Genomic DNA, 19,024 nt, shown 5'->3' on the forward strand with positions numbered 1-19,024 from the left:
TTAAGTGAAACTATGTATTCTACAATGCTAAAGACTGCTTAATAATAGACCAATAAGTTTTTTCTTCATTAAATTCAAAACTATTGAAACTAAAGATTATTATCTTCCCTCATCATAAAAAATTATGTAGAAATTCAATACAAAAGACTTTCTAAAAGTTAGATACCACTCTGCAACATAATGGAAATTTTTTAAAACATGAAAAATGTCTTTATCTAAAATAATAGGGAAAGAGCATAATTCTCTTTGAGTGTTCCACGAATACTGAAAGGAATCATTATATGACATGTTATCACATTAGGTGGTAACTATTACTCTACTTTATTCATAGGACAGAAAGAATAAGAACAAAGCAAGGTACCAAGAATGGGAGAATCTTACAAGTATTAGGGAAGACAAGAAACATGTGAATTTGGCTTGTTTATTAAAATAACCATTATATTTGAATATAGAACTAAGTTACAAAAAGATGTAGAAAAAAAGCAAAAATTTTAAATGATGCAAGGAAAACAGTCAAATGAATACAAAAAAGGAACTGCCTCAATTAGATCTTTATAGTGTTATAAGAATAACATTTATAAGAATATAAACCATCTGTCAGAAGATAGGAATATGATTAGAACTCATATGACAAATAAGATTATGTGTTTTTTAAAAGGATTTGAAAGCTATTAAAAGCCTGGTGGTATCTTTATTTTTATAGCTGCTATAATTAACTGCTGGTTTAAAAACTGAATGCAATTTTTAAATGAATTATACCATATCATCCCTAATAAGAATTTATGTTTTTACAGCTAGGAGTTTTCATTTTTAATGACAAAAAGTCTAACATAATCTTGCAATACATGTAATAAAATACTAAATAATACTCACATATTTAATAAACAGTCAATATTTAATGTATAATGTTTAAAAAATGAAAATCACTACAAATTCATAATTTTTAAGTATCCATCGAGAAAGAATGCTCCTTTGAGATTAAAAATAAATAAATACGGCAATAGCACTAATTACTAAGACTAAACCAAGTAATCTACCCTCCATAGTGAAAAGTATTTAACTTAAATAATGACTTTGGAAACACCCAAAATACTATTATAGGCCTTTGTTTCCAAAAAAGGTTGAAATTTCACTTTCCAATGTTTCATGATCATGACTAATTTAGTACTTTGAAAACGGAACTATAAAGGAAACTAGCATTATCAAGTGATTTCAATAAGATATATTTGAGTCACCCAATATTTTCATCTGTAAATTAGCTAAATAAAATCTACCTTTTAAATGTTACCTCCAAGAGTAAAAACAAATTATAAATTCATGTTCTAACAGAAGATAACAATTGCTCACTAACGAATAACCCACTGGGCTTGGTGGCTTATGGCTGTAATCCCAGCACTTTGAGAGACTGAGGCAGGAGGATCACTTGAGCCTAGGAGTTCGAGACCAGCCTGGACAACATGGTGAGACCTTATTTTTACAAACAATTTAAAATTCTGCTGGGTGTGGTGGCACGCACTTGCAGCCCCAACTACTCAGAAGACTAAGGTGAGAGGATTGCTTGAGTCCAGGGGCTTAAGGATGCAGTGAGCTATGACTCCACCATTCCACTCCAGCCTGGGTATCAGAACAAGACCTTGTCTCCAAAAAAGGGAAGAAATAATTCCGCAGGTTGCTGAACTATGCAAATACTTAACTACAGGCACTCAATACAAAAACAAATTGAACTGCATGATAATTTTCAATGACTTTATTAACAATATATATACAATCTACCCAAGATGGTCCCAATTTAATATAGACTACAAACCTAAAATGAAGTTTAGCATTAATTTATGAAGATAAATATTGTTTTAGTCAAAATATAAGCTGTTGGAGAAGAGATTCATTATTCTTTTCACTTCCAAAAAATGAGTAAAAACATGTATTAGCGTCACCTTGTGAGTTTTAGCAGCTGTAATTACCACACTCCACAGAGATCTATCTTTAGAAGAATTTCTGCATTTATTGTTAAAACCCTCCTAGAAGGTACATGTTTTTCCTTAAAAAGGTCTAGGAGAGGACAGGCACAGTGGCTCATGCCTATAATCCCAGAACTTTGAGAGGCCAAGGCCAGCGGATCAACTTGAGGCCAGGAGTTCTAGACCAGCCTGGCCAACATGGTAAAATGCCATCTCTACTAAAAATATGAAAATTAGCCAGGCATGGTGGCAGGCACCTGTCATCCCAGCTACTAAGGAGGCTGAGGCATGAGAATTGCCTGAGCTCAGGAGGCAGAGGTTGCAGTGAGCTGAGATCATGCCACTGCACTCCAGACTGGGTGACAGAGCAAGACTCTGTCTCAAAAAAACAATAAAGGTCTAGGAGATAAATCATTTCAAGCTAAGACCCTCCGTGCAAACTGAATAGCATGACATATAAGATCTTATGGGACCTCATTTTCCAATCCTTCCCCTGGTCATTGAACCCTCCTCTCCTTTCAATCCTTTGCAGATCTCTCACACGAGGATGCCATTCATACCTCCCACCTCTGCTGTTTTACTTCTTCTGCCTAGAAATTTATAGGAAATTGCTATAAATGCTTTAAAACTCAGCTTTGGCATGCTTCCTCTGTGACACTTAAATTCCACAGTCCATCATATCTGCCTCTGTGACACTCTCATCTCTTTAACGATGCTTTCTTTCATCATTTTCTTATTCTTAGAGTTCCTTAATCATACTTGTATCTTCAGTGCTAAACATAAAGCTCAATAAATGTCAATCAAGTCGTTAATCAATCATTGGCAAAATTCAGCAATATGCTTAGAGAGTAAGTTCTAAGCTAACTTGCTTTCATCAGAAATAGATACTTTAGGTGTTTACTATGAATAGTCAAGGCATGTACATTTTGCAAACACTATTGCATTTAATCCTCATGACAATCCTCTGTGGTGATATCATAGTTCTCATTTCCAGAGGAAGACACTTTGGCCAGAGACTTCTGTGTTCTTTCTAAGTTTGTACAGCGTAATATTTGAGAGCATAAGATAGCACGATCGCTTACTTTCTATGACATCTTGCACAAGTTACTTAACCTCGCCTCTCTTAGCCTCAGTTTCTAAAGCTGTACAAGGCCTAACAGTTGCCTAAGAGGTGAGTCATGACTTCTGAACAAGGCAATGTGTGCAAGGTGCCAAATACTCTCTCTGCCATGTGGTAATCTCTCAACCAAAACATACAAATTACTATTTGTCTCTTAACAAAACACACAAAATTATAGATTTTTTAAATGAAAAGCAACTGTAGGTCACATGATCCTTGAATATTTTAGGTTGCATAATACTGGACCTGATAAAGTATTAGAGTGGCTTTTCACAAAATGATAGATTATCACTAAAATAAAACTTCATCAACAGAGTTAAAATTAACAGAAAAAAAAAAATCGTGAAATTTTTAACCCTAAACTACCAATAAGAAACAAACAACAAAGATCATTAATGATGAAATACATGAAGCAAAGTAGAAATCATTCATTAAATCTTGACTGTCTCAGAAAATAATGTCAAATAATTTTAAATATGGAAATTGTGTATAGTGTTGAGCATTATATTCCTTGGTAATCAAACATATTTGCAACCAGAAGATGCCCAAATAAAATCTGAGTCATTGTAACATAAACTGACATAAAAATTAATAATACTATATTATATTAGTATATTACATAGATGAAGAACTTTATTATTTGCAAAGCACGAATAGAACACAACATTTGACACTAAAGCAACTTAGACAGATTACTAAGGTAGGCTCAGTCAGGAAATAAGTAAAGGGAAGGTCTGATCTTGAACCCAAACTTTCAAACCTGAAACCTGGAGTTTCAGTTATTTCAACTACTTTAAATTCCCACCGTAATCACCATATCATAATAAGCAGTTGTAAATAAAAGGAATAAAGGTGTCTGGTTTTTACATATGTAATATTTGAGTAGAAAAGTGAGACTTTATGGACAGCCTAAAAATACAGGAAGGGGGAAAGCGGGCAGCAGAGGTCTTAAATGTCAGTAAAATTCCTATTACAATGTCAAACAATAAAAGAACTCATTGGATTGCACCTTTAAAGATTCTATTCAAAATATGTTCACTCTTGTGCCTGCAAACAATCATAGCTAAATCACCTTGGCTGCCTATCCTTCACTTCTGCAATGATTGCATCCCAACGTTGGTTTAAACCTGCCAGTTTGTCTTTCAAGAAGCTTCCATCTGCCTGGGAGAGTTTCTGCACAATCCCATCCCCAGTTCTGTTTAGTGCTGCAAAACTGGGCCGGTGGCTGCTGATGCCCTCCTCAAGTTCCTGTAACATAGCACAACTCAAGATTAATTTCACCAATAATTAAATGATTCTGATGCAATGAATCCACCCAAGTATTGTCGTATCAATTTAAGTGTGACAGAGGCAAATTCCTGGAAAGATATTTTATGTTTAAAAAAAAAAAAAAAAGGCATTTTAAAACAATTTAATTACATTTCAATAAACATGCTAAATGAAATCTATTTTGAAATCTAACCCATCCTCATGAATGTCATCAGGAAAAATACAAGGAAATAGGACAGCCTAATAACTAAAACGAATAATAGCTGTTTACATTAAAGCATAAGAATCAATCATGTTTGATGAAAATGAGTTGCTCATCTTCTTCCAAACAAGTACTTGAAGGCACTGCTTTAAAAAATTATATACCCCAATATATCCTTATATCCTTGTGTTCTACCATATACAAGTAAACCTAAATGTGCATTTTACTAAGATATTGCTTCACTGGTTGATATGGTTTGGTTGTGTCCCCACCTAAATCTCATATTGAATTGTACCTCCCATAATCCCCACATGCCATGGGAGGGACCCAGTAGGAAGTAACTAGTCACAGGGGTGATTACCCTCATGCTGTTCTAGTGATAGTGATCTGATGGTTTTATAAGGGACTTTTCCCCCACTTTGCTCAGCACTTCTCTCTCCTGCCACCATATGAAGAAGGACATGTTTTTTCCCCTTCCACCATGATTGTACATTTCCTGTGGCCTCCCCAGCGATGTTGACCTATGAGTCAATTAAACTTCTTTCCTTTATAAATAACCCAATCTCAGGCATGTCTTTATTAGCAGCATGAGAACAGACTAATACACTGGCCTACAAGTGTTTAAGTAACAGATTAAATGGATATTTTCAAGTCAAATTTAAACACTTATCTGTAATTCCAAAAATAAGAAAAATGCATTAACACAATTATTTATTCATTTATTTATTTATTTATTTATATATTTATTTATTTTGAGACAGAGTCTCACTCTGTCACCCAGGCTGGAGTGCAGTGGCACAATCTTGGCTCACTGCAACCTCCACCTCCCAGGTTCAAGTGATTCTCCTGCCTCAGCCTCCTGAGTACCTGGAACTGCAGGTGCCCGCCACCACACCTGGCTAATTTTTTGCATTTTTAGTAGAGATGGGGTTTCACTGTGTTAGCCAGGATGGTCTCGATCTCCTGACTTCGTAATTCGCCTGCTTTGGCCTCCCAAAATGCTGAGATTACAAGTGTGAGGCACCGCGCCCGGCCGCATTAACACATTTATATGAAAAATAAACGAATTCTCTTTAACTTGTCGTGTCCTTCTAAATAAAATACATTTTAAAAATTTAATAAAAGAGAAAGTATTTTTATCAATGGTAGAATTGAAATTGTGTGTGCTTTCTATTGTTATTTTTAAAGAGCTGTTGTCATCAGCAGAACTAACTTTGTGTTATATTTTCCCAAGACTGAATTAGACTTACATGAGCAGCTGCCCTGCTGTCGCTCCAGAATAATTTACTTTATGATAATTATCAATGATACAAAGAAAAATGAGATGCCTAAGTGTTTTAAGTACAAAAAACACAGGTGAGGCATGCAAATATTTTTTCTGTTCTTAATATAGTCTTAGGCATAACATTTTACAAATTGTATTCTAAATATAAAATTGTTTAAATAAAATTGTATTTCACATTACCCACTAAAGAGTATTTTTATTTATATTTCTTTGAAATCTTGATTGAAACTTGTGATTGACCAATTTCTTAAATTTTTATAACTGGTAACAAGAACTGGAACAAAAATTACAAATTGTCCATTGGCTTCCGAAAAAATAATATATTTTGCCCCTACTTCTGAAATCTGTCTTAACAGGCATACACTAACCATATGTGTAATCCCCCTCCTCTAGCAGAAAACACTCACCTGCTGATGTATCCTGGCTTTCTCTAAGTCCAGGCTGCCACCTGGAGCACAGGTATCAACCAGTAATTCTTCTGCCTCTGTCATCCACTGTGTGAGGTCATTAAGGTCACAATGGAACTGTCTCCATTCTTCCATAGCCCTATCAAAATAACTAGAGGACAACAAACAAAATAAAACAGGTTTCCAAACTTTCCAGGACTGCCTAGGAGCAATTTTTCTAGAAAAGAAAATCAAATCTCATTTAAACAGAAAGACCTCAAAAAACTGAATTCACAGCCTATTGTTCCACAAAATCAATTTTCGTAGTGGGATACAGGTAATAATTTCTCTTAGAGATACAGGCATCACACCAAGGGCAAAGCAATCTGCTCATACCACCAGCTACCAAATCCTCTCTCTCATACATACACACATGCACACTCACATACACATACACACACACACACTCATGAACACACTCATGCACACATTCGAGCAGCTTTTTAACTAAAAAGACATAGCCTTTTCTGGCTTGAAAAATCAGGATCAATTAGTTGTAGGCAATGTTAACCCATCCAACTTTATACATTTAACATTTAAATACCATGAAATATAAAATATGATTCATTATTTTCTTGGGGAAAAATATGTCGTTTTAATGCCAGAACACTTAATTCCTGGCAAGAATAAAGCACAAAAAGCCAAAACACTTCAAAATGCCCATATACTCCTTTATCTATATGTTATATACAGAATTGTGTCCAATCAAAATTCTTATGTTGAAGCCCTAACCCCACAATGTGACTGTACTTAGAGATCGAGCTTTTCAGGACACAAATAAGGTTAAAAGAGGTCAGAAGTGTGGGGCTCTAGTCTGAAAGGACTGGTGTCCTTATAGTAAGTGGAAGAGGCACCACAGAGCCCTCTCATGTGAGGACACAGCAAGGTGGCCATCTGCAAGCCAGTAAGAGAGTCCTCACTAGACATCAACTCTACTGGCACCTTGATCTTGAACTTCCAGCCTCCAGAACTGTAGGAAAGTAAATGTCTGTTGTTTAAGCCATCCAGTCTATGTTATTTTATTATGGCTGCCTGAGCAGATTAACGTACTTCGGGTAATCACTGGTCCTGAGGGTCCCATTTACCTAAATACAGCAAAATATGAAACTGCATGCAGAGCCCAAGTTATGCAATGAGACAGAGGGCTATTGAGATTTCTGTTTAAACTAAATTCTTCTAAAGATGGCAAAGTAAAACCGAGTGCTTGTCATATTCAGAATACATGAAACAAGTATAAAAAGGAAAAGTTTTATTGGACTACGATCCTAAATAATTTTTTCTCCTATCTTTTTGTTTAGAGTAATGGAGCTGAGTTTTAGAAATGATCGCTGAGATCTTAACAATATTAATAAAATTTATATTTTATGTAATAAGGTACATATTTTTTTAAATAAAATGGCTCCTAATATCAATAACCCCTAAATAATGTGTATATCGTCTTTTTTCATGAAAATTGCTTTTAAAATTTTGCTAATACTGCCCACAGTAAAGCAATTTTCTATTAAGCATGAAAAAAAAAAAGCACTTTAAAAAAAAAGGCACTACGAGATGATATTAAGACACTCATTGTCACTTGCAAAAATTCACAGTAACTACACAACAATCACAGTTTCCAAATTCGGGATGCTATAAGACTGTTTCAAAGATCTAAAGACTTTGAAAATATAAACATTAAACTTAGAAAGTATCATCAGTGAAAGAGAGGAAAAAAGTGGTGGATAGAAGGAAGGACTAACTTGCAGCTCCCACTCAGACAAACAGCAGCATGTGCAGACACACAGTGGACTTTTGTCCCAAGAACTACTGCAGGAACATACCAAGAAAACTGAGAGAATCTACAGACCCTTTGAAGGAGGTGGAATGCTGCTGCATGCTGCATGGGAGAGCTGAGGAACTGGAGACCAGCTTGTGCTCTCAGCTGGGAGACTTGCCACCTAGGGCAAGTTCTGAACCCTGCTCACCAGCTGCCTAGAAATAAACCCAGTGCTGTTGGGTGGGCTGGGGGGTGGCAGCAGAAGGAGGTCCTGATAGGAGTGAGACTGGCCTTTTGGGCCGTGGGCTGCGTGGAAGCTGAGTGAGGCCTGCCACTGCAGGCTTTCCCCCACTTCCCTGGTGACCTGTGTGATGCAGCAGAGACAGCCATAATGCCCCTGGGAACATAACTCCACTGGCCTGGGAATCACACCCCTATCCCCTACAGCAGCCACAACAAGCCATGCACAAGGAGAGTCTGACTCAGATACACCTAACCCTGCCCCAACCTGATGGTCATTCTCTACTTGCCCCAGTAGCCAAAGACAAAGAACATAATCTCTTAGGAACTCTGTGGCCCTGCCCACCACCTAATCCTGTCTATAGTACTGCAACTGATGCTCTCTTGTAAGCACCATCTCCTGGCTGGGGGCCAACGAATAGAAAACCAGCGAACTTAACCAAAATACAACCAAGGACTCTCACAGAGTCCACTTCACTCCCCTGTTACTTTCACCAGACCAAGTGCTGGTATCCACAGCTGAGAGACCTGAAGACGGATCACATCACATCATGGGACTCTTTGCAGACACTCCCAGTACCAGCTCGGTGCCCAGTAGCTCTGCTGGATGGCTAGCTTCAGAAGAGAAATAACAATAACTGCAGTTCAGCTCTCAGGAAGCCCCATCCCTAGGGGAAGGAGGAGAGCACCAAATCAAGGGAGCTCTTTGTGGGACAAAAGAATCAGAAGAGCAGCCATTGAGTCCCAGATCTTCCCTCTGACATGTTCCACCCAAATGAGAAGAAACCTGAAAAACAATTATGGTAATATGACAAAATAAGGTTCTTTAAAACACCTAAAAAGATCATACTAGGCTGGGCACAGTGGCTTATGCCTATAATCCCAGCACTTTGGGATGCCGAGGCAGGCAGATAACCTGAGGTCAGCAGTTCAAGACCAGCCTGGCCAACGTGGTGAAACCTCGTCTCTACCAAAAATACAAAAATAAGCTGGGTATGGTGACACATGCCTGTAATCCCAGCTACTCAGGAGGCTGAGGCAGGAGAATCGCTCAAACCTGGGATATGGAGGTTGCAGTGGGGAGATCATGCCATTGCACTCCAGTCCTGGGCAACAGAGTGAGACTCCATCTCAAGGAAAAAAAAAAAAAAAAAGAGATCACACTAGCTCACCAGCACTGGATCCAAATCAGGATAAAATCTCTGAATTGCCAGAAAAAGAATTCAGAAGGTCAATTATTAAACCAATCAAGGAGGCACCAGTGAAAGGTGAAGCCCAACTTAAAGAAATGAAAACAATGACAGCATATGAATGAAAAAATCTCCAGTGAAATAAATAGCAAAATAAAAAACAATCACAGCTTCTGGAAATCAAGGACACACTTTGAGAAATGCAAAATGCACTGGAAAGTCTCAGCAAGAGAATCAAACAAGTAGAAGAAAGAACTTCAGAGCTCAAAGACAAGGTTTTTGAATTAACACAATCTGAGAAAGAAAAAGAAAAAAGAATTTTTAAAAATGAACAAAGCCTCCATGAAGTTTGGGATTAGGTTAAAAGAACAAAGAATAATTTGTGTTCCCAAGGAAAAAGAGAAATCTAAAAGTATGGAAAACATATTTGAGGGAATAATTGAGGAAAACCTCCTGGCTTTGCTAGAGATCTAGATATCCAAATACGAAAAGCTCAAAGAACAGCTGGAAAATCCATCGCAAAAAGATCATTGCCTAGGCACATGGTCATCAGGTTACCTAAAGTCAATAAGAAGGAAAGAATATTAACAGTTGTGAGGTAAAAGTATCAGGTAACCTATAAAGAAGAACCTGTCAGATTAACAGCAGATTTCTCAGCAGAAACCTTATAAGCTAGAAGAGATTGGGGTCCTATCTTCAGCCTCCTTAAACAAAACAATTATCAGCCAGGAATTTTGTATCCAGTGAAACTAAGCTTCATAAATGAAGGAAAAATAGTCTTTTTCAGACAAATACTGAGAGAATTTGCTGCTACCAAGCCAGCAAGATAGAAGCAGCTCTAAGTCTTGAAACAAATCCTAGAAATAGAACAAAATAGAATCTCCCTGAAGCATAAATCTCAGCCAGGTGTGGTGGCTCACATCTGTAATCCCAGCACTTTGGGAGGCCAAGGTAGGCAGATTACCTGAGGTCAGGAGTTTGAGACCAGCCTGGCCAAAATGGTGAAACACCATCTCTACTAAAAAGTACAAAAAAATTAGCCAGGCATGGTGGTAGGCACCTGTAGCCCCAGCTACTCAGGAGGCTGAGACAGAGAGTTGCTTGAACCTGAGTGGCAGAGGTTGCAGTGAGCCGAGATCATGCCACAGCACTCCAGCCTGGGTGACAGAGCAAGACTCTGTCTCAAAAAAAATAAAATAAAATAAAAGCATAAATCTCAAAGAACCTGTTAACTATAACAAAATAAATAAAAAAAAAACAAGGTATTGAGGCAACAAATATCATGATAAATAGAATAATACCTCACATCTGAATACTAACATTGAATGTAAATGGCCTAAATGCTCCATTTAAAAGATACAGAATAGAAGAATGGATAAAAATTCACCAACCAAGTATCTGCTGTCTTCAAGAGACTCATCTGACACATAAAAACTCACATAAACTTAAGGTAAAGGAGTGGAAAAAGATAGTCCATCCAAATGGACACCACAAGCAAGCAGGAGTAGCTATTCTTATATCAGACAAAACAAATGTTAAAGCAACAGCAGTTAAAAAAGACAAAAAGGGACATTATATAATGATAAAAGGACTAGTCCAACAGGAAATTATCACAATCCTAAATATATATGCACCTAACATGGGAGCTCCCAAATTTGTAAAACAGTTACTACTAGACCTAAGAAATGAAATAAACAGCAACACATTAATAGTGGTAGACTTCTACACTCCACTGATAGCACTACACAAGTCATCAAGACAGAAAGTCAACAAAGAAACAATGGAATTAAACTATACCCTAGAACAAATGGACTTAACAGATATTTATGGAACAATCTAACCAACAACTGCAGAATATATTTTCTATTCATGAGCACACAGAACATTCTCCAAGATAAACCATGTGATAAGCCACAAAACAAGTCTCAACAAATTTAAGAAAACTAAAATTACATCAAGTACTCTCTCAGACCACAGTGGAATAAAATTGGAAATCAATCCTGAAAAGAACCCTCAAAACCATGCAAATATATGGAAACAAAATAACCTGCTCATGAATGATTATTGGGTCAACAATGAAATCAAGATGGAGATTTAAAAATTCTTTGAACTGAATGATAATAGTGACAGAACCTATCAAAACTTTTAGGATATGGCAAAAGCAATGCTAAGAGGAAAGTTCATAGCATTAAATACCTACATCAAAGAGTCTAAAAGAGCACAAATAGACAATCCAAAGTCACACCTTAAGAAACTAGAGAAACAAGAACAAACCACACCCAAATCCAGCAGAAGGAAAAAAAATAACCAAGATCAGAGCAAAACTAAATGAAAGTGAAACAAACAAGCAAAATACAAAAAAATAAATGAAACAAAAAGCTGGTTCTCCGAAGAGATAAATAAAATTGATAGACTATTGGTGAGATTAACCAAGAAAAAAGAAAGGATCCAAATTAGTTCAATTAGAAACAAAATGGGTGATCTTACAACTGATGCCACAGAAATACAAAAGATCAAGGCCATTATGAACACTTTTACCTGCATAAACTAGAAAACCTAGAGGAGATGGATAAATTCCTGGAAATATACATAGCTTCTAAATTAAACCAGGAAGAAATAGAAACTCTAAACAGACCAATGACAAGCAGCAAGATTAAAATCATGATTAAAAAATTACCAGCAAAAAATAGTCCAGGACCCGATGGATTCAGAGCTGAATTCTATTAGACATTCAAAGAAGAATTGGTACCAATCCAACTGACACTATTCCCAAAGACAGAGAAAGAGGAAATCCTCCCTAAATTATTCCATGAAGCCAGTATTACCCTAATACCAAACCCAGAAAAGGACATAACAGAAAAGAAAACTACAGACCAAATCCGTGATGAAGATAGATGCAAAAATCCTCAACAAAATACTAGCTAACTGAATCCAACAGAATATGAAAAAGAGAATAAACTATGTTCAAGTGGGTTTCATGCTGGTGATGCAGGGATGGTTTAAAATACACAAGTCAATAAATGTGATACACCACATAAAGAGACTTAAAACAAAAATCACACAATCATCTCAATAGACTGAGAAAAGGCATTCGACAAAATCTAGCATCACTTTATGATTAAAATCCTCAGCAAAATTGGCATAGAGGGAACATACCTTCAGGTAATCTATGAAAGTCATCTATGACTTTTAGCCCACAGCCAACATTATACCGAAGGAGGAAAAGTTGAAAGCATTCCCCCTGAGAACTGGAACAAGAAAAAGATGCCCACTTTCACTACTTCTATTCAACATAGTACCGGAAGTCCTAGACAGAGCAATCAGACAAGAGAAAGAAAGAAAGGGCATCCGAATCCATTAAAAGGAAGTCAAACTGTTACTGTTTGATGATAAGATGATCATATACCTAGAAAACCCTAAAGACTCATCCAAAAAGCTCCTAGAACTGGTAAATAAATTCAGCAAAGTTTCAGGATACAAAATTAATGTACACAAATTAGTAGCACTAAAAATTAAAAAATAAAAATAAAATTGAGGTGTAATCTATCACTATTACATTGGCAAAGATTTTTCTAAACAATAAAAAAAACTGTCAATGTTAGTAAGGGCTCAAAAAGAAGGGCATTTTTACAAATACTGTTGGCGGGGTAAAGTAACCAATTTCATGATATAACATGGAGGTTTAAAATGTCATTATTTTTAAAGAAATTTGTCTGTATCTAATGATCAAGCCTAAAGAAATGTAAGTACAGATAAAGATGTACGTAAAAGAATGTTCTCCAAACGTACAAAGGGAAAATTTGTAAAATCCAACAAAGGAATATACCAAAGGCCACTAAAAGCTATCTTTTCAAGGATTAGTCACATTGAAATATGTGGGCTAAAATAGAAAAAAAGACAAGGAACAGGATGCCTAGTTTTGTGCGTATGTCTCTCATTACTCAAAGTATTATTCTGTGCTCCCTTTCCTCTTATACAGCACTTCCCATTGGGTTATTTCATAATTTACTTGCCTTTCCATCACATCCACAGCTACTGGCAAAAATCTCAACTGCTTTCATTTCTACCTATTAACAGTCCTGGTCAAAATCTAGTAAGAAGAAGGCTCAAAAGCATTCATTTAAACAGATGGTTATAAAAAAGAGTTTGGTATTATATACGGATTTTAATTATCTGTAGCTGCCTCTGTTCTTCACTCACATTAATTATCAAGTGTGCTGATAAAGTGAACATTAATGAAAAATTAATTTTTTTAAAGAGAATGGACACAATTTAGACACTAAAAATTAGAAGTGCTTCCCTATTATTAAGATATTGTGTTATAAATGATCATCTATACATGATCACATTCCTCCTTTAAGGAACTATACTTATCACAATTTATTAAACAGGGCATACAGCCGGGCGCAATGGCTCACACCTGTAATCCCAGCACTTTGGAAGGCCGAGGCAGTCAGACTGCCTGAGGTCAGGAGTTCAATACCAGCCAGGCCAACATGGTGAAATCCCATCTCTACTAAAAATACAAAAATTAGCCAGGCGTGGTGGTGTGCGCCTATAATCCCAGCTACTTGGGAGGCTGAGGCAGGAGAATCTCTTGAACCTGGGAGGCAGAAGTTGCAGTGAGCCAAGATCGCGCCATTGCACACCAGCCTGGGTGACAGAGCAAGACTCCTTCTCAAAAAAAAAAAAAAAAAAAAAAAAAAACAGGGCATCCTACAAGGATATGAAACACGTTCTCATTAATCTCAATGTCCACACGACCCTTTTCATGGCCCATGAACTTGCAGGCAATTTTTTAAATTAAACATTAATTTCATTTATACCTACCCCTTCCGATCACTGTACATTCTACTAATTCTGTCCCATTTTGCATTCAGCTGAGTAAGTGTATCTCTGATCTGAATGGCTTCAGGTCCAGAGGCTTCAAGGATGACATCTGGCTGTTTTTCATGAATGACTGCGATCTGCTCTCCAAGTTTGTCCAGTTGGTCTTTGATATTCTAAAAATATATTGTCATAGATTAACAAAATCCAGCAAAGTAACAAAAAAAGGAATCACAGATGACCAGAAATTTATATTGTAGAACACTCATTTGAAATAATAATGAGACATAGTCATTGTTAATCACAAAAACTGGAAACTTTTTAAAAAAAATAATACCCTGTTTTGGCCAAAGTGTGTGGAATATGCTACATAATATACTCATGGCAGGAAAAGAAATCCTCACAATAGCAGCATTTGTGCATGACACATGAAAAGCTTCAGTAACATTCTCTATAGGTAATGAGGCATTTGAAGCTGGAAATCCTGATATTTTCAAATATCTAATAATGCTAGTTTAAATGAGAGGAATGCACTATCAAATCCATATTATCAGTGCGTTTATTTTGACTTTAAATATAAATGCAATCAAGTTACATGAAAATGCCTTGCTAGAATTTAAAAGTTTAATTAACTTACAATCAAAATGCCATTCCACACCTCAACAACTGGCCAATTTTAAACCATTATAGATTGCCTGATAAATGCCGACAATTAACATCAACTGACAATCTAGTTTACAAGACAGGAAGGTGGTCTATGTCTCTGTTTAATTTTAAACGAAGGCTCTGATGTTGCAAATAATTTATAACTGTGCACACTTAACAATCCATACCCATGTTTTAAAAATTCAAAATGTTTTATGTTTTCTTGGACAATATACGAAAGCTTTACTAGTCATACATATTATTAATCCCCTGGCACAAACTGTAAAAGATATCGACCATCTAAGTAGGCACAAGAACAAATTTCTTCCTCTACTTCTGCATTAACTGTGGCCATTCAAACACAGTGCCCGGAGGTCTACCTTCAGAGAGTCTTCCTGAAAAGAGAAGTCTTCGTAGATAGCAGTGATGAGCTCTGGAATATTAAGCGATAATTCAACATCATCCATGCAAAGTAAAATTTTGTTAATTTCAACCAGATAATCTGTAGGAAGAAGTGATGATCTAATTCCAGAAGCAAGTTGACCCATTTTCCTCTGTTGAATAGGGAATGCCTACAAAAACAGCAAAAAAAAAAAAAAAAAAAAAAAAAAAAAAAACAGCAAAAAAAAAAAAAAAAGTATTAAAATACCCCCACAATGAATAATAACAAATTCAGAAAATATATGACTATTGTGTGAAGGAATGAAATATCATGAACCAAATTTTTAAAACTTAGTTTTAATGTTTTATATTATAAACCTACCTTGCAACAGAAACCCTTAACAATCTGTATTCTAATTTTCATCTGCAGCATGCTATTAAACACTATAAGTATGTTAATAATTTGACAGGCTTTAAGGTCTATGTCATCTAAACTCAGAAAACAAAAAACATAACAATTCCTTTCTTGAATTGTTGAAAGAATGAGAATATGTTGCCAATCATAAAGTTTTGTATGAAATAAAACATGTTGATACCATTATTATTTCACACTTTTAAAAATATCACAATCTTAAAATTGCGCCTCACTGCTAAAAATATAAGCAAGTTAAACATGTTTCCATAACACAACATGAAATACACAAAGGGTTTTGATTAAAATAATATCCAGGTAATTCAGTATGTAATCTTAACCTCTGAGAATAATATTACAGAGCAGGAATATCCTACATGAGAAAATAGATCATGAAGTGCCATATTTAGACAGACTTGAGGCTCTATGGACTACTCATCTGCCCTAATACAGATTTTCTGGATCCTCTTCTCAGATCTTTCTTTTTCATTTTTATTTTTTTGGTGGGGTGGGGACAGAGTATTGCTCTGCCTCCCAGGCTGGAGTGCAGTGGTGTGATCTGGGCTCACTGCAACCTCTACCTCCAGGTTCAAGTGATTACCCTGCCTCAGCCTCCTGACTAGCTGAGATTACAGGCGTGCACCACCACACCCAGCTAACTTTTATATTTTTAGTAGAGATGGGGTTAAACCATGTTGGCCAGGCTGGTCTCAAACTCTTAACCTCAAGTGATCAGCTGACCTTAGCCTCCCAAAGTGCTGGGATTACAGGCATGAGTCACCACACCCAGCCCTCTTCTCAGAGCTTTCTAAACAATAAAGTGCTCTCTGGGATGGACCACCAGTCCTTCAGGAGTTTAAATCCTCTACTCCTAGATGGCTACAATTTAATAAATGCTGTCTATTACCACTTCCAAAGGGCCAAAGTGCAGCTGCTCATGAATTAAGGTACCTTCCTTGATACTTTCACTTCTCCTATGTTGAACTTCTAAAAAAATTATAATCATCTGTAAATTCGAGATGATAGTTAAAATGATCACAAACGCATGTTAATATAGTTAGTGATCTTGAAAATGGTCACAAGGCAATCTCTAAATGAATCCAAGACTCATGACTAAACACATTGAGTGGATAACATGGTGTTGAACCTAGAGGACTGCATTATTGCCTCCTAGAATCTGTAAACTGCTTTCATCAATTGATGGGCAGTTCTGGATAGCCAGGTTAGAAGCAGGTCTATAGATTTTTTGACTTTAACAACAGAACTAATTATACTTGCCACCAAGATTAATTTTATTATCCTAATGCCACATTTTTACAATTTAGTCAGAGAGCATTTCTAGATGTTTACCCATATGTCTAAGGAAGCGAATTCTGTGCTTTAAGCAAATATAAAAGAATGCTGAAATAAATAACATATCTACCCAGAAACCAGCTACGAATAAAAAGATGCTGAGTATTTTTTAAGAAAAGAAAAAATCAAAAATAATTCTTTCGGATTTTCATTTCAAATAAGCCAATGTTTTTATTTTGGAAGATCAGAAAATGATCTAGGTTCAATTGTTCTCCCTCTTAACTTTAAGGAAAAGAAAATAGCCCATTGAAAGTGTTTCTATGAGTAATGATGTCAAAAAAAGTAAAAGAGGAAACTGGGACCCGTTTTCCTTCTTGGCTTCCCACCCATTAACCAAAATTTTGCTGGAAGGTCATCTGTTTTCCAAAAGACCAAAAAACTCCAGACATCCAACTACTTTATTATACTTGTAAGACATTTACCTTTGTAGTACTTTCCTCATTTAGCACCACTAGATAATACATGTCACATAGGTAAATATTGAGAGCCACTTTTATACCTCAGCTACTACTACAAGACTGGAATTCCTGTGCTGCTTCTTCAGTTACATAACGGATTGTCATTCTGCAAGACCACATGTACCTGAAGCTTTAGAATAAACTAGTGAGGTCAGTAGGTATCATAGAGTTCCAAGTTTAAAAAATTCACATTCATTAATACAGTCTCTTTTTCTTTTCAGACTATAAGACAATCCAAGATTTTTCTGAGTCTTCACACTCTTACAGAAGCAGCAAGGCAGTTCAAGATTTAAACATGTGCTTTCTGTATTCCTGAAATTGATTTTTTTTTTCCCCCAACAGAGTGATCAATCAAAATGCCCTAGGACTAAAAAAAATGTCCTCAAGATCTGACCGAGACATTACTTCTGGACAATTTTATTTTTAAAAAATTCTCCTAGGACACAGAAACACAAATATACTAGAGGTCAGTACTGACATGAGACAGTGTTACATGATGTAGCTCACATAATATAGCAAAGTCCAGATTAAAGAGATTTTTAAGTGACTGTTTTATTAAATTTCTAAGTTTTGTTTTTACCAAACCACAGGAAAAACCTGGAACTAAACAGAATTGAATATTCATCAACTTTCTGGAGGATAAAAACTTTTTAGATCACAAAACAGGAACCCCCAAAAAATCACTAAAGAAAAACATAGTCACCTGTGGCTAAATGAAAATTTTAAATGGTTGCATCTTAAAGGTAAAATAGTTAGAAGATAAATATCAATAAGTAATACATTATAGCAACTATGGCAAGTGGTTAATGTCTTTAAAAAGTACTCATACATAATTTAAAAACAGTAATACTCTAGTAAACAAATTGGAAAACGTCACTTAACATATTTCAAATAAGACAATGAGTCCTGTAAACTAGTGCTTCTCAATCCTAATTGTACATTACAATCATCTACAAATGTTTTGTGTTTTGCTTTTGTAAATGCCCACACCTAGGTCCAACCTGAGAGATTCTGATTTAACCGGTTCAGGAATTAGATTTTGGCACCGTAGTTTTTTTAAAGTAATTCTAATTCCCCAAAGTAATTCTAATGTTCACAGTTAAGAATCATATCAGTTTGAAAACTATAGATTTGAAGTATGTATCATAGTTGGCCTACCAATGTTAGTAAAGCCAGAATGAAATTAGCTTGTATAGTATACATTAGTACTTTTAACAAACAAATTTATTTATATATTAAAAGCTTAAAACTTATTTCTATTTTGTGCCAGTAATAATTTCTGATTTCAGACCCAAAGATGAAAAAGATATGGCCTGAACTTGGAGAAGCATTAGAGAAGAAAGATACATTAAAAAGTCACAATAAAGCAGAAAACTATAATATAATCTGACAGAAGTTAGAAATAAAAATGGAGCTGAGTCTTAAAAAATAATGCATTTTTCAGCTAACCTAAAAAGACAAAACTCACTCTAGGGAATGGGAATA

General features: G+C 35.8%; 1 protein-coding gene across 1 annotated transcript in view; it reads right to left on the minus strand.

The window, feature by feature from the left end:
* The window catches only part of UTRN (utrophin), a 603,735-nt gene that overhangs the window by 345,574 nt on the left and 239,137 nt on the right, over positions 1-19,024 (minus strand). The window contains 4 exon segments of the mRNA XM_030928184.1: positions 4,151-4,326; positions 6,242-6,392; positions 14,294-14,466; positions 15,316-15,507. Coding sequence (XP_030784044.1) covers positions 4,151-4,326; positions 6,242-6,392; positions 14,294-14,466; positions 15,316-15,507 — 692 coding nt within the window.

Source organism: Rhinopithecus roxellana, chromosome 4 (assembly GCF_007565055.1).
Source record: "Rhinopithecus roxellana isolate Shanxi Qingling chromosome 4, ASM756505v1, whole genome shotgun sequence".
In the NCBI taxonomy this organism is placed as follows: Eukaryota; Metazoa; Chordata; class Mammalia; order Primates; family Cercopithecidae; genus Rhinopithecus; species Rhinopithecus roxellana.